At 38.8% G+C, this 12,665-nt stretch overlaps 1 protein-coding gene across 4 annotated transcripts in view; it reads left to right on the top strand.

The window, feature by feature from the left end:
• ripor1 (RHO family interacting cell polarization regulator 1) overlaps nucleotides 1–11,632 on the top strand; it is a 72,652-nt gene extending 61,020 nt beyond the window's left edge. For all 4 annotated transcript variants that reach the window (XM_058388553.1, XM_058388556.1, XM_058388555.1 and 1 more), the window contains exons 13-22: nucleotides 2,550–3,497; nucleotides 4,424–4,551; nucleotides 6,998–7,148; nucleotides 7,798–7,933; nucleotides 8,093–8,254; nucleotides 8,576–8,737; nucleotides 8,995–9,191; nucleotides 10,572–10,655; nucleotides 11,118–11,208; nucleotides 11,392–11,632. In XM_058388553.1, the coding sequence (XP_058244536.1) occupies nucleotides 2,550–3,497; nucleotides 4,424–4,551; nucleotides 6,998–7,148; nucleotides 7,798–7,933; nucleotides 8,093–8,254; nucleotides 8,576–8,737; nucleotides 8,995–9,191; nucleotides 10,572–10,655; nucleotides 11,118–11,208; nucleotides 11,392–11,483 (2,151 nt within the window). In that variant the 3' untranslated portion in view covers nucleotides 11,484–11,632. The remainder of the gene's footprint in view (nucleotides 1–2,549; nucleotides 3,498–4,423; nucleotides 4,552–6,997; nucleotides 7,149–7,797; nucleotides 7,934–8,092; nucleotides 8,255–8,575; nucleotides 8,738–8,994; nucleotides 9,192–10,571; nucleotides 10,656–11,117; nucleotides 11,209–11,391) is intronic.
• The last annotated feature ends 1,033 nt before the right edge of the window (nucleotides 11,633–12,665 follow it).

Here is a 12,665-nt window from a genome sequence, read left to right as displayed (position 1 = left end):
CATTTCTCTGTGCTATTCTATATTTAATGCCTTTAACAAATGACCATCAGGTTTAAGGGATTTAGGTTTCTCTATAACCTTTAATGCGGTGCATCAAATTTATTACATAGACGTTATTGTCAGGACTGTTTTCTAACCCAGGCATGAGTCAGACTACAACATGAGGAATCAATCAGTTCAATTAAAGCTCATTATGGACATCTTTCTTGTTAACACCTTTTAATTATCATTTCTTGTTATAGTTCTACTGTTGTTAAAATATGAAATTCTCGGCTTTGTAGTAAATTTGCCCACATTTAGGTAAGTTTATCTAGAGTGGTCATGGATTCCTAGTGAATCCACTTCTTAGTTTGTTTTCATCGTGCTACAATGCAGTCCGTCCCACGGAGTTTGCCATCCAAGCAGTGCTGGTCCCTCCTGGACGTGTTCCGGGATGCACTGGCCGAGAAACTGTCTCAGACGCATAGCTGTGGTGATGTCTCCTCCATCAGCTTTGGATTGTCTCGCTTGCATACCCACGTAAGTGCTGCTAGTTGCTAGCAGCGATTATCCAGTAGACATAGTGCAATAGGTTTGTAGTGTCTTTGGCTTAAAGTGATATTTCGTTGTAGATGCTTTTAGCTACTAGCAAATGCAGCTTTGTAGTTCTGTGTGGCTTTAGATCTGTCACTAAAGCGGGTTTTCCAGGTGGTGGCCGTTTGCAAGCTTTTAGTACTCAGGAGTGCAGTTTTGGGTGTATGCACTGATGCTTTGCAGATCAGCGTAGTAGTACCTAGTAGTAGATCGGTTGTAGTTATGTGAACTACAACTCTTTAGTACAGCATTCTTGGCTTGTATTCCGGCACAAACACACACACACACACATACACACACACAAAATCAAAATTTGCATCATTTGTTCTTTTATTTTGAGGGGTGACAGAGCGGCTGCAGCAGAAGTTAATTAGAGACAGCGTGTTCACTCTCTGGGCCTGATGCCAGCCTCCAGTCAGCCTGAATTGTGTACTGGGAGAATGATCACACTAATGCCTAACAACAGAAGCCATGCTCCGCTATGCCTCCATCACACTTTTCATTCTTCCTTTGCCTCTCTACTCATTCCAGTAATATGAAATTAATTAGAGGAGACAGCATCCATCTAAAGCACATGATTACTGTGTTCTACGTTTCCTCCTCATATGCCTTTTTTTTTTTTTAAATTTTTTCTTACTTTTCCTTCGAATTTCTATTCCTCTTAAATAAAAGTACAAAAGAAGAAAGCATTCATTAAAGGAATGTTCCTAATTTTAACCTAATCTCAATCCACTGCATCTGTAATGCATTTGTGAATTCTGCTTGTGAATTTTGAAATGCTTAAATTCTACAACTACACATAATCCAATGTAAAGTATGCATACCCTCAGGGTAAACAAAGCCAAGAGATTTATTTCCACCATCAAGATAATCACAAGGGTAAAAAATTAATAACAGTGAATGGCACGTGCATTTCTTCCAGGTGCATGTATTGGTGAGATGAACAGTTTTGTTTAATTTTTTGTGAACTGCTGACAATATTTCTCCTAAATTATAAAAATATAACTATTGTTATTTAGGGTGTATATTTAAAGGAAATGACAACACATCAAAATAACCCAAGATCATACAGTATTTGCAGAATGTTAATAACTCAAATAAAACAAAATGCAAATAATTTGTAAACAAATTGTGTTAATGCTTTGGCTAAATAACATTAAGAAATCAGTATTTGGAGGAATAACCCCGATTTGCATGCGTTTTGGCTCCATGCTCTCCATCAGTTATTCACATTGCTGTTGGGGAACTTTATACCACTCTTTTTTTGCAAAAAAAAAGCAAACAGCTCAGCTTTGCTTGATGGTTTGTGACCATCCATCTTCCTCTTGATGACATTCCAGAGGTTTTCAATAGGGTTCAAATCTGGAGATTGGGCAGTAGTCTCATTTATTTTTCCAGAGCTGTGTGTGTATGTATATATGTATATATATATATATATATATTGTTTTTTTTTTTTATTCCTTTTCCCCAATAAAATACCATGGGGGGTGGGGGGGTGTCCAATTTTTAAGCAAATGTTATTTTAAGGCTGATTATATGTGGTATTATCCAACTTTTTTAATCCTGGAGCAATACACATAACTGTGTTTACTTTTACTTTTGCATGTTCACTTTTAAGCTATATTTATTCCATTAGCTGCAAACTGAGACACAGTGTTTACATTCCTAAAAAAAATCCATATTCCCTCCCATATCAGATATGAGGTTTTTAGAGATTACAAACAGCCTGGAAAAAGGAATTTATGAAAGCGTTTATGAAACAATGTTTTATGCTAAGGTCTGTCCCAGCAACTGCCCTTAGACAGACATTCACAGTGAGTTTCAGGTAAACAGGTTTTCAGTTCTTTTCTCAGTACAGGGAGACATCATGCAGCTATGATGTGGTAAACATGATACAGATGCGCGAGACAGAGGTTAGGTTAAAAAAAAAAAAGTTCCTTTTTTTCCTCGTGTCATTTTTTTCTCTCTCTGTGTAGAACATGTTGAGGCGGCAGGAGGACTTGGAGAATGGTACGGCATGGTCGAACTCCTCCGAATCCTCCGATGATTCATCGAGCCCTCAGCTCTCCCAGGGTCTTCGTCATGCTCAAAAGAATCTGGTGCAGCCTGAGGTGCAGACCTCCGCTCCTGCGATTGACATCTCCTTCACCCCCCGCCAATCATCCACCTCTACGCCCACTCGGCTGGCCAATCAGAAAGAGGAAGATGAAGAAGAGGAGGAGGAGCAAGACGAGGAACTCAGAGCAACTACAGTCGCGGTCACCCCGGAGCCTGGTGGGACACCAACTGTGCCCAATGGCCATGCCCGTTACTCGCGCTCATTGAGCCATATCAGTGAGAGCAGTGTGGATGGCGCCTTGAACGAGAAGCCTGCAGGGGAATCATTGGAACCCGGTGTAGTCGTTGACATGCCGACAGCTGAGCCATGTTCAATCAACCCCGAGCCACAAGCTGACCACTGCACTGTTGATCTAATCACACTTTCATCATCCAGCTCGGACACCACAGCCCCTATAGCAACGGAGGGCTCTGATTCCTCTTCTAAATGTGAAGAGCCTACAACACATCCAGAATCTGATTCCTGCACCAATAGTGAAGAGGACTCAACCTGCATCTCTGTTAATACTGAGACCTCAGTGCAGCAAAATAATGCTCCAATCCCCAGAACTGACTCTATTAAAAAGACCCAGGACATACAGGACCTACCCAAGACACACACTGTGTCTGAACAGGAAAAGATGCCTGGGACTGAAGTAGATTCTTGGCCAGGAGATGAAGGAAAGATGGAAGATACTGAAGCAAAAGACAGCGGTCTGAATAAGGCCCTCAGTGCTCTTCTTTCGTCTCTTGATGACTACAGGGGTCAGTTTCCAGAGTTGCAGGTGCTGGAGCAAGAGCTCCGCCAGTTGGAGGAGGCTCTTACTGTGAGTTAACACTGTGTTGTTCTTGTGCATGTTCTTACAATGTGAATATTGTTGAATATTTTAATGCAAAAATATATGTTTAAAAGAAACATGGTGTTGCAGTAGGGACTCTCATAGGTTCTTTCAATCCTGAGCGGTGTGTGTGTGTGTGCTTATGTGTGTTTGTGTGGTGCATTCCCTTACATCCAGTGTTTAAGGAATGGACTGCCGATCCACGGCACACTTATCCAGTAAATGAATGAATGAATGAACATATAAAACTTTCAACTTTATCTCATTCATGTATTTAAAGATTGTATTACTATTTTATTAATCTCTATAATGCCAAAACATTTTTCACACACTTTATAGCTAGTGTTAGTGTTAGTACTTAACTTCTCTGATCGAAGCTAGTGTGACAAGTGTGTGTACGCTTCCATTCTGCTCTCTAATTTGATTTGTAGTGTTTCTCTAAGATTAGTATCTGCTGCCATCTGTGTGTTCCCTGACGCCAGTGTGTTATACAAAGTAGAAAGATGAAAGAGGATGTGAAAGTAGTTTTGAACTCTAGTCTCCCCAGGGACCAGGTTGCCACCCTTCCTGCTCCTAACCCATAGTGTGAGAATATGTTATTGTGTGTTAGGGTCAGGGTGGTACACTGCTAGAAATTCTTGACTCATGATGATAATCATTAACATTTTCTGTCTGGGCGAGAGCAGAGTGATGTTTGTTCAGTTCACAAATCTTCAGAAGTGCAAGAGAATTTTTTGCTGTGTCATGTAAAGCTTTTAAACTTGGTGGGGTTTTTTTCATTTATCATATAACAGTTTTTATTTGCCATTGACTAACTATTCACTTCAACTATTCAGGTTACTAGAGAATATTTGAGGTAAAAATATTTCTTAAAAATAGAATTGTCGTGTGTGTGTGTGTGTGTGTGTGTGTAGGGCCGAAGTCGAAGTCGAGCCTCCAGTGTGAGCTTGACGGTGGAAACTGCTCTTGAGAGCTTCAGTTTTCTGAACACATCAGATTTGGATGACGAGGAAGACTGCGACACACAGAGTGTGACAGACAGGTCAGAGATGCTGAAATTTTTTTCTCATTCCTTTTTCTAGGGAATGGGATGTGATGCACCTCAGACCTCAGGGTAAAGCAATATTGCCATCTGGTGGCTGAACAAAAAACTGTACACTTTGTCTTTACTGCCATTTTTTCTATTTTAATCATTCTGCAAATAGACACAAATTCCTATAGTTCCTAATTCCTGTGTGTGTGTGTGTGTGAGCTAAACCCTGAAAGCAGGTTCTGGGGCTCACTAACCCTGCAACACGAAACACAGAGCACAGAGCTAGAGGTGGCATGACGTGAGCGAACTCGATACGTCAGGTTTATTTTCACACGCCCGGATAATTGGCATCAGTTTTGGTTCCACAAACCGAAGTTATTTGTATGCCCCACTGAGTTACTGCGGCAGCATATAGTTTGAAACCTGCATTGTGTCTATTTTTGAAGTATAGCCTAGCTTGATCAGTTCTATTGTCTAAGCCATGAGCTCTCATACTCCTGTCAGCCTGAAACAATAAGAACAGTGCTCTAAGCTTTCTTGCCATAAAATAAACCCAAATCATTCATCTGGAAGGGAAAAAAAGGTTCTACAATAGCTAAAGAGCAAAAGCTTACCTTTTTGTCAAAAATCTTTAGACAGTTAAAATGTTATTGGCAGATTTAAAACAATATGTATTTGTAGCGTGTTCATTCATGGCATCAAGAAATCTTATTTCTCTAACAGGATTTAAGAAAATCTTCAGAAACATTTTAGATTGCTGCAGTTCAACATAATGCAGGAGTTTGTTTTGTTTTTCTTTAAACAATCCTTATTATATGAACACAGTACATTAAATAAAAATCTGGTTTTAAAATGACAAAAATATTACTTTTTACTTGACCCGAAGTTTGTAATACACACGTTAGTTTAGACTACAGAAACAATTCAAATGATCTTATATTTTTTGTATTTGCTTTATTTTGTACCATTTCTGTCATGACGCTTTGCAAGCTATAAAAAAAAAGCTTTTATTTTACAGTAACATTTGTATTCTCTTCGTATTATCTGCAGATTAATTATACAGTTGCAGTTAAGCTGAAGTGCAAAAATCTTCTCTCTCAAACACTGCTGTATTACGGTATCAACATGTGACCACAAGGGCTGTGTGTAAATCTCGATTGGCAAATTCTCGGCTTAGAGGAAATACATTGCACCAGAATTTTGATGACAAAACCATGACCTTCTTTTAAGTTTCTGTTGTGGAGTGTACTGCTTTACACTCAAACATAAACATCTATCAGATTTAAACTGCCCAGTGACCCAGGCTATCGTTTTATTTTCTGTGTATGTGCGTGACAGAGCCATGATTTTAACGACAGCAGATGAACAATGACATTTAAATTGTCTTTTTTTTTTTTCAATTCTGTGCAAGATAGGCATGACGCAGAAAGTGACAGATCCACATGATTGGCTTGAATGATTCCTTTAGACCAATCCTATGGTACATGTGTGTGTACATCACATGCGGTTCTCAAGTTCCTCACTCAAAACTTTACTTCCTGCCTGCTGTTAGTTCCTATTTAAGCACTTAATACACTAATGCTCAAAAGTTTGGGATCACTCAAAAATTTTATTGTTTTCCAAGGAAACACACATGAAATTAGTCTGAATAGAAAATATAGCAAAAGACAGAACATGCTGACATGACAGTGTTAGAAATAATGATTTTGTTGGAAATGATGAATGTTTTTATCAAACTTTGTCTTCATCAAAAAAAAAAAAACACCTTTTGCAGCAGTTACAGCCTGGACATTCTAGCTGTTAATTTTTCAAGATAATCTGATGAAATTTCACCCCATGCTTCCTGAAGCATCTCCCACAAGATGAATTGGCTGATGGAGTCTTCCTCCGTAGCTGAAATCAAGCTGAAATATGCAAGTGATCCCAAACTTTTGAGCAGTAGTGTACATGACTACAAGAAACACACTACAAGAGACATGAGCAACTTGCTACGAGTCGCTTGCTATTGTGAATGCCAAAGTTAAACCGAATATCTGATAAGCTAGCTATGTGAATGCTCCTGAGGGTGTCAGGGTATCAGGCACATGAGGGTGTTATCAGAGGGTGTTACACTACACTGAAATGACACCTCCAGTAATCTACACACATCTCTCTTGAGAAGGGACACAAAATTCAAAATGAGAGGTTACTGTCTGGGGGACAGTCAGTGACGCCTCAGACGGCGTCCCCACCAAATCGATCTCCTTCAAACCCCACCCCTCCCACCAACAATTCTATTAATATTATCATCATTTGGTAATTATTTATATCAGTATTAAGAATATTTGTGTTGTATTATTATTTGATATGGCTGTCTTTATATTCCTAATGCTTTGTACTGTATACTGGCATGCTAATAAAGCTACATTAAATTGATTAGCTGTGTGTGTGTGTGTGTGTGTGTGTGTGTTCACAGCTCTCAGCCAGTAGCAGGTGACAGTGCGGTAGTGGATGAGGGTTGTGCACAGAATTGTTGGGACGCTCCCTCTGTTCCTCTCAGCACTGGCCACCAAGATCTAGATCAGACTCTACTCATTCATCTACAGAACTGCTCCACCCAGCTGCTGGTGAGTCTGCATGATCAAACATAAAGCAAACTCAGGCTTGTGCAGTATGGAGTCGCTGTCTGGAAGAAGTAATAGGATAAATAAAAGGGCAGTGAAATCAGGTTCTCTGTATAACTTGTTGCATGATAAGATATATGATTTTAAATAAAGAATTACATCAAAAATGCAACTAAATACAAATGATGTTCTAACCATGATGGATATAGATTTAGTTTATGTTTGCTGACTTCAGAGCTGTTCTTTGATTAGTTACGTATCTATAAAGCAGGCTGATTTCTTTTTAGCCAGGACTGTAGGTTCATGCAGCCTGTGAGTGACCGTCCTGTCAGGTGATTATACAGTGAAACACAGACTTATATTTCATCCAGAGCACATCATCAACAGAGATAGCAGATGTGAAATGCTGTCACATGGGGCATACAGTGGTTTATTCACTCTGTCATCCATTGCTTCCTCAAAATTCCTTTAGAGGGAAAACTAATAATAAATAGACTAAACACACATTATCAATTAAAAGTTCAAATTATACAAACAGGCAGACAACAGAAAAACAGACTTTTTACCCACATATATGTTGAATTCCATGTTTGTGTGATTGAAAGTCATTTTGAGTTTGCTGTATGAAGAGCTGTGTGTGATGTCTGTGCAGAGGTTGGGTACATTTGGGCCGCTGCGCTGTGGGGAGATGTACGCTCTGGATCGGCTGCTCCGGGAGGCTCGGGTAATGGAGCTCATTCGTCTAGCTGTCCAGGATACAGTGAGGAGTGACAACCAACCTGAGGAAGGTTAGTTTATCCAAAAGCAGTGCTGGAAGAGAAATGTAGCTCTTGGAGATAATGAAGAAGAATGATGACCAACCTAAATTTACATTCTGTGCTCATACTTTCTTTTTCCTTGTACTTGGGGTGGTGTGTGTGTGTGTGTGTGTGTGTGTTTGGGAACAGTCGTTCCACAATTAGAGCAGTGCCAGGGGGCTGTGTTGCTATGGAGGCGCTGTACGACTGGCTGTGGTGTGTTCAGCAGCTCCACTGAGGCCTTCCTCCAGACGCTGAAAAACACTTACACAGGCCGAATACCAGAAAGAGGAGCCAACCTTCCAGACACAGGTGTGTGTGTGGGGGTGGGTTTTTTACTTTCTTCATCAAGTGTATGTAATAAATCGCCAGGCGAGTACTGGTTTCCAAATTAAAATAGCTTTGCAATGAATCATTTGACGTATAAAATGTTTTGAGCAGCCAGTTGGCGAGGAAGAATTTCTGTTTGTTCCATACTGAATACCAAAAGGAAGAGTTTATTATATTTGCTTTGTAATTTATTTTATAATTAACGCAAAGCACCTTTATACCTCACTCACCTAATCCAAAGTGACTTCTAATCTATGTGATATCAGATAGAAAAAAAACACCATGTGTCTTTCCTTCTGTTAGTATTTACTCATCTAGTGGAAAGGATTTTGGAGAAAAAGCTGCCCAGACGATGTGGAAATGCAGCGAAAGAGACAATTTTCACAATTTTCCAGTTCTGGAGCTACCTAGAGGCTGAGGGTGTGAGTGAACTGGAGACACATGTAACCGAGCTGGCTGAGGAGGGTACGTTATATTTCTCCCCAGTGTATGAACATCTGACTGAAAGTGCAAACTGCTTCATGTCCTGCTTTGCCTTTTACCAGTTTGGCAGCAATCAGTTGGCCATTTGAAAACAATTTAGCTAAATTGAAACCACTCCCATCCTCTCATTATCACCTCATTTGCCTTTTGTCTCTCTTTTCACTTTTCTGTTCTCCCTCTAATCTCCCCACATAAACACTTGGATCCATTAATCCCTCCCCCTCTGGTTTCGGCTGCAGTCTGGCTGGTGCAGTGTCTGCAGTCTGGTGATCAAGATGTGCTGCTGAAAGCCCTAAAAAAGCCCCCAGAGTGCAGTTTGAAGCGTGAGGGCCTGCGTGCCATCAGCGCACTGCTCAGGGATTCACGGGGGAAGGTGTGCAGCAGCGCCAGTGCTCTGTTACGCAGCCTCGCCGAGCAGCCACGCCACAGAGAGAGGGTATGGCAAGGGAATGGGCTGTTTTTGGCATAAAAGTGTCTATTTTTTAAATGGAATATTCAGTTCTTTCTGGTAACAAATATCTGCCAGTAAAATATTTCATGCTTGAAATGTTCTAGAAATAGATTTACATAATTGTAGAATTGTTTAGTTGCCATCTTATAAATGCTATGTATGTTAAGGTGTTTTAGTGGAGAGTTATAAGAAACATATACATATTTTACTATGTTTAAAAAAATATTCACTTGAATTGCATCAAATTGGTTTCATAGCTTGGGAAAGCTACCTTACTTATACAGAATGACAGTCAATAAATTGGTATATAATCTGGGTTAAGTGTTGGCTATGGAACAAAAGTGAATTGATTAAAGAACAGGAAAAAGATAGAGCATAGAGAAATTGATGCACCCAGCAGATCAACTAAAATATAAATTGACTAAAATATGCACCCCAGGATGTATTTCTGTTTTTAACTAATCATGGAAACACTGATAAAAGTTTTGCTTTGCTGTCAAGAGTTTAAAATATAGGACAACATGCTTTTAGTAAAATATGTTAAGCTCATTTTATTGATTTGCAATTTACTGTTTCATTTTATGTAAACATATGTTACAGTAAATGTACTATAATTGGTGTATTCTACATAACCCTATATGCTGCTAGTAATGAATGTTTAATATCTGTTTATCACACTGTGTATTTGTGTATCACACTTTATCTCTGCAATATAAAGTGATTATAGGCTGTTCTATGTGCTGGCACCCAGGTAGTTGATGAACGTCATATGTTAAACAGCAACCAAAGACAAACAGCAACCTCTTTCCTAAACACTTAATGGATACTAATTTTAAAAAACAAACTGTTGATTTTTGTTATTGTACCAGCTCTTTGTATTCTAATGGATTTTATTTAATAGTAATTTTAGCCTCCAAATTATAGGTATTAGAATGAGGGTGTGTTTTGATGGAAACTAGAGAGCACCTCTGGCAGTAGCTCTTGAAAAAATATGTAACATAAATGCCTTGAGAGCATTTATAGAGTAGAATTGAAATGATAAGGTTTTCTGCAAGGAAATAAGAACGGTTTTATTCTATTCTTTATGAACTGAATTAGTGCTTTTATGCATTCAAAAGTCAGAACCTACAGAAATGTATAACTCACTCCCAAAAAGTGTGAGCTTCATTAAATTCTTGGTAATGTTTAAAAAGCCTTGAAACGAACATTAAAAAAGAATCAAACCATGTGTTTGTCTTAGCATCCGCTTGCTACACCACCAGTCCTCCACATTCATTTTCTAGCTTTGATTAAGTGTTTCTTTTTGCTTGTTTTAATTTATGTTAAACTGTGTGCTTACTGAATCTCTTAACCTGTGTGTGTCAGGCGCTTGTGAGTTGTCTGGAGCTGCTGGAGGATGAAAGTGTTGAGACCCGTGTGTGTGGATGTAAAGCACTTGCATGTCTAAAGGTCAGTCTCTTTATCTGGACTGTGGGGCAAAACATTTTACATTTTCACGCTAGAATTTCCAAGAACTAAACTCTCACCTATGCTTAGTTGATATCTGCAGCGTTATTTTGAAACCTGGTTTTATATATATATATATATATATATATTTATATATTTATATATATATATATATATATATATATATATATTTATATATTTATATATTTTCCACTGACATTTTTATTACAGCCATCACACAGGCCTACAGACTAAGCTTCCTGAACCATTTTTTAGAGTAATTATTTTGATTAAAGAAAATTAACAGCAAAATTATGTTGATTTTGTTAAAACACTATTATTTTCAGTGTAAATAACGTTGTGACTTTCACACAAAAAAAAGTTACTCTACAGAAAGTATTGAGGAAATTGTAATCCTACATTTTTTTATATCTGTAATTTGTATTAATGGTATTTGTTTGCCAGGCCAAAGAGAGCATTGAGCAGCTGGTGTACCTGTGCCGCACAGACAAGGAGGATGTAAGAGATGCCGCCAAGCAAGCTCTGCTGGTGCTGGGTAGGTTAGAACATCAATGATTATGAAAAAAAAAACTGGATACAAAGTGAGTGCAAACAAGTGCAAAAAAAGAAACAATAAAAAGCTAGCTTCAGATAACACATCAACTCTACAAGAAAGCCTTCAAATTTCAGTTGTTAGCAGCTGTTTGTTGTTTTTTGATTGCTGTGTGTGTGTTTGCAGGTGAGGAGGGGAAAATGGCCCATCGACATGTTGAACAGGATGGAGTCTCTCGACTTTTTGCACCTGGCAGCATGGCCAGCACTGCATTTTAAGGACCACCAACCTGTAGAAACTATAGACCAATGTCTCCTGTGTACTCAGACTTGTATTCATGCCAGTGAAGGACTCATGATCAAACATGGATCACACTGTTGAAGTGCAAATAAAGACCCAATCAGCTTTTTTTTTTTTTTTTTTTTTTTACACAAAGTGACTGCAGATGTTTCAAACAATCAGTGGACACAAGGACATGTGAATGAATCTGATTGATAAGCTACGATTGACATTCAGCTGAATGATACAGTGGAAAGGAGATGATGAACGAGCAAAGAAGAAACAGGCTTCAATGAGTGTTTTGCTGCCTTATCACTCAGCCCAGTGGTTCCGCCTTCACTATTTACAAATACTGGGCTCAGATGAGTGCATGAGTTCATACAGCATGCTTGGACTTTTTTCTTTTTACTTGGCTTCATGTTCACTGACGAGGGCAGGGGAATGAACTTCATTTTTTCTTCTTTAACAGGGCTGATGAGTGTTTGCTAAAGCTTGGTTGTCTTCTTAACAGAGTGTGCTAGTGTTCAGGTTTGTCTGGTGTAAGGGGGACAGAGTTTAGGTGGTAAAGTGTGAGTGTACATGTTTCCAGTGAAGAGTTTCAGTATAACTGCCATCATTCCATACTATCGCTATATATGCTTTACTGATACAGTAATCTGTGTACATGTTTTAATTGTGTTTTTTTTTTTTTGTTTTTATTATTTTTAAAACAGACATGTTTATACTCAAAAGCAAATGTAAAAGTGCTTTGAGTGCTAATGACTCCTGAAACCTTCACGGTGCACTTCCTGAGATTCAAGTCAGCGGCATTGTATCTGAGGGGGATATCTGCTGTAAAAATAGAGGGGTTATTTTATATAATATACAATTCTCATTAGTGTTAGTAATATGAAAATATATGGACTATGATGGACTTTGCCTTGCAACAGTATAGTGCATGTAATAATTAGACCAGGCCCATTGCATACTGAACAAACATTAAAAGCGTTCTTGAGTGCTGCTAGAGACACACACAGACACACACACACACAGACACACACAGGTTCAGTGCTGGACTCTCCATTTTCATTTACGAAACTTTTAACTGAGTTGTTGATGTTACGACTTTGGAAGAAGAGAAAGCCTCCTCAATGTACAAGTGCCTGAAATGTCTGGGGAGAGATTTGTGTTCAGAGAAGTAG

This window comes from Hemibagrus wyckioides, linkage group LG04 (assembly GCF_019097595.1).
Source record: "Hemibagrus wyckioides isolate EC202008001 linkage group LG04, SWU_Hwy_1.0, whole genome shotgun sequence".
In the NCBI taxonomy this organism is placed as follows: domain Eukaryota; kingdom Metazoa; phylum Chordata; class Actinopteri; order Siluriformes; family Bagridae; genus Hemibagrus; species Hemibagrus wyckioides.
Note: the sequence above shows the minus strand (reverse complement) of the source record. Positions and strands in the feature narration are given on the sequence as shown.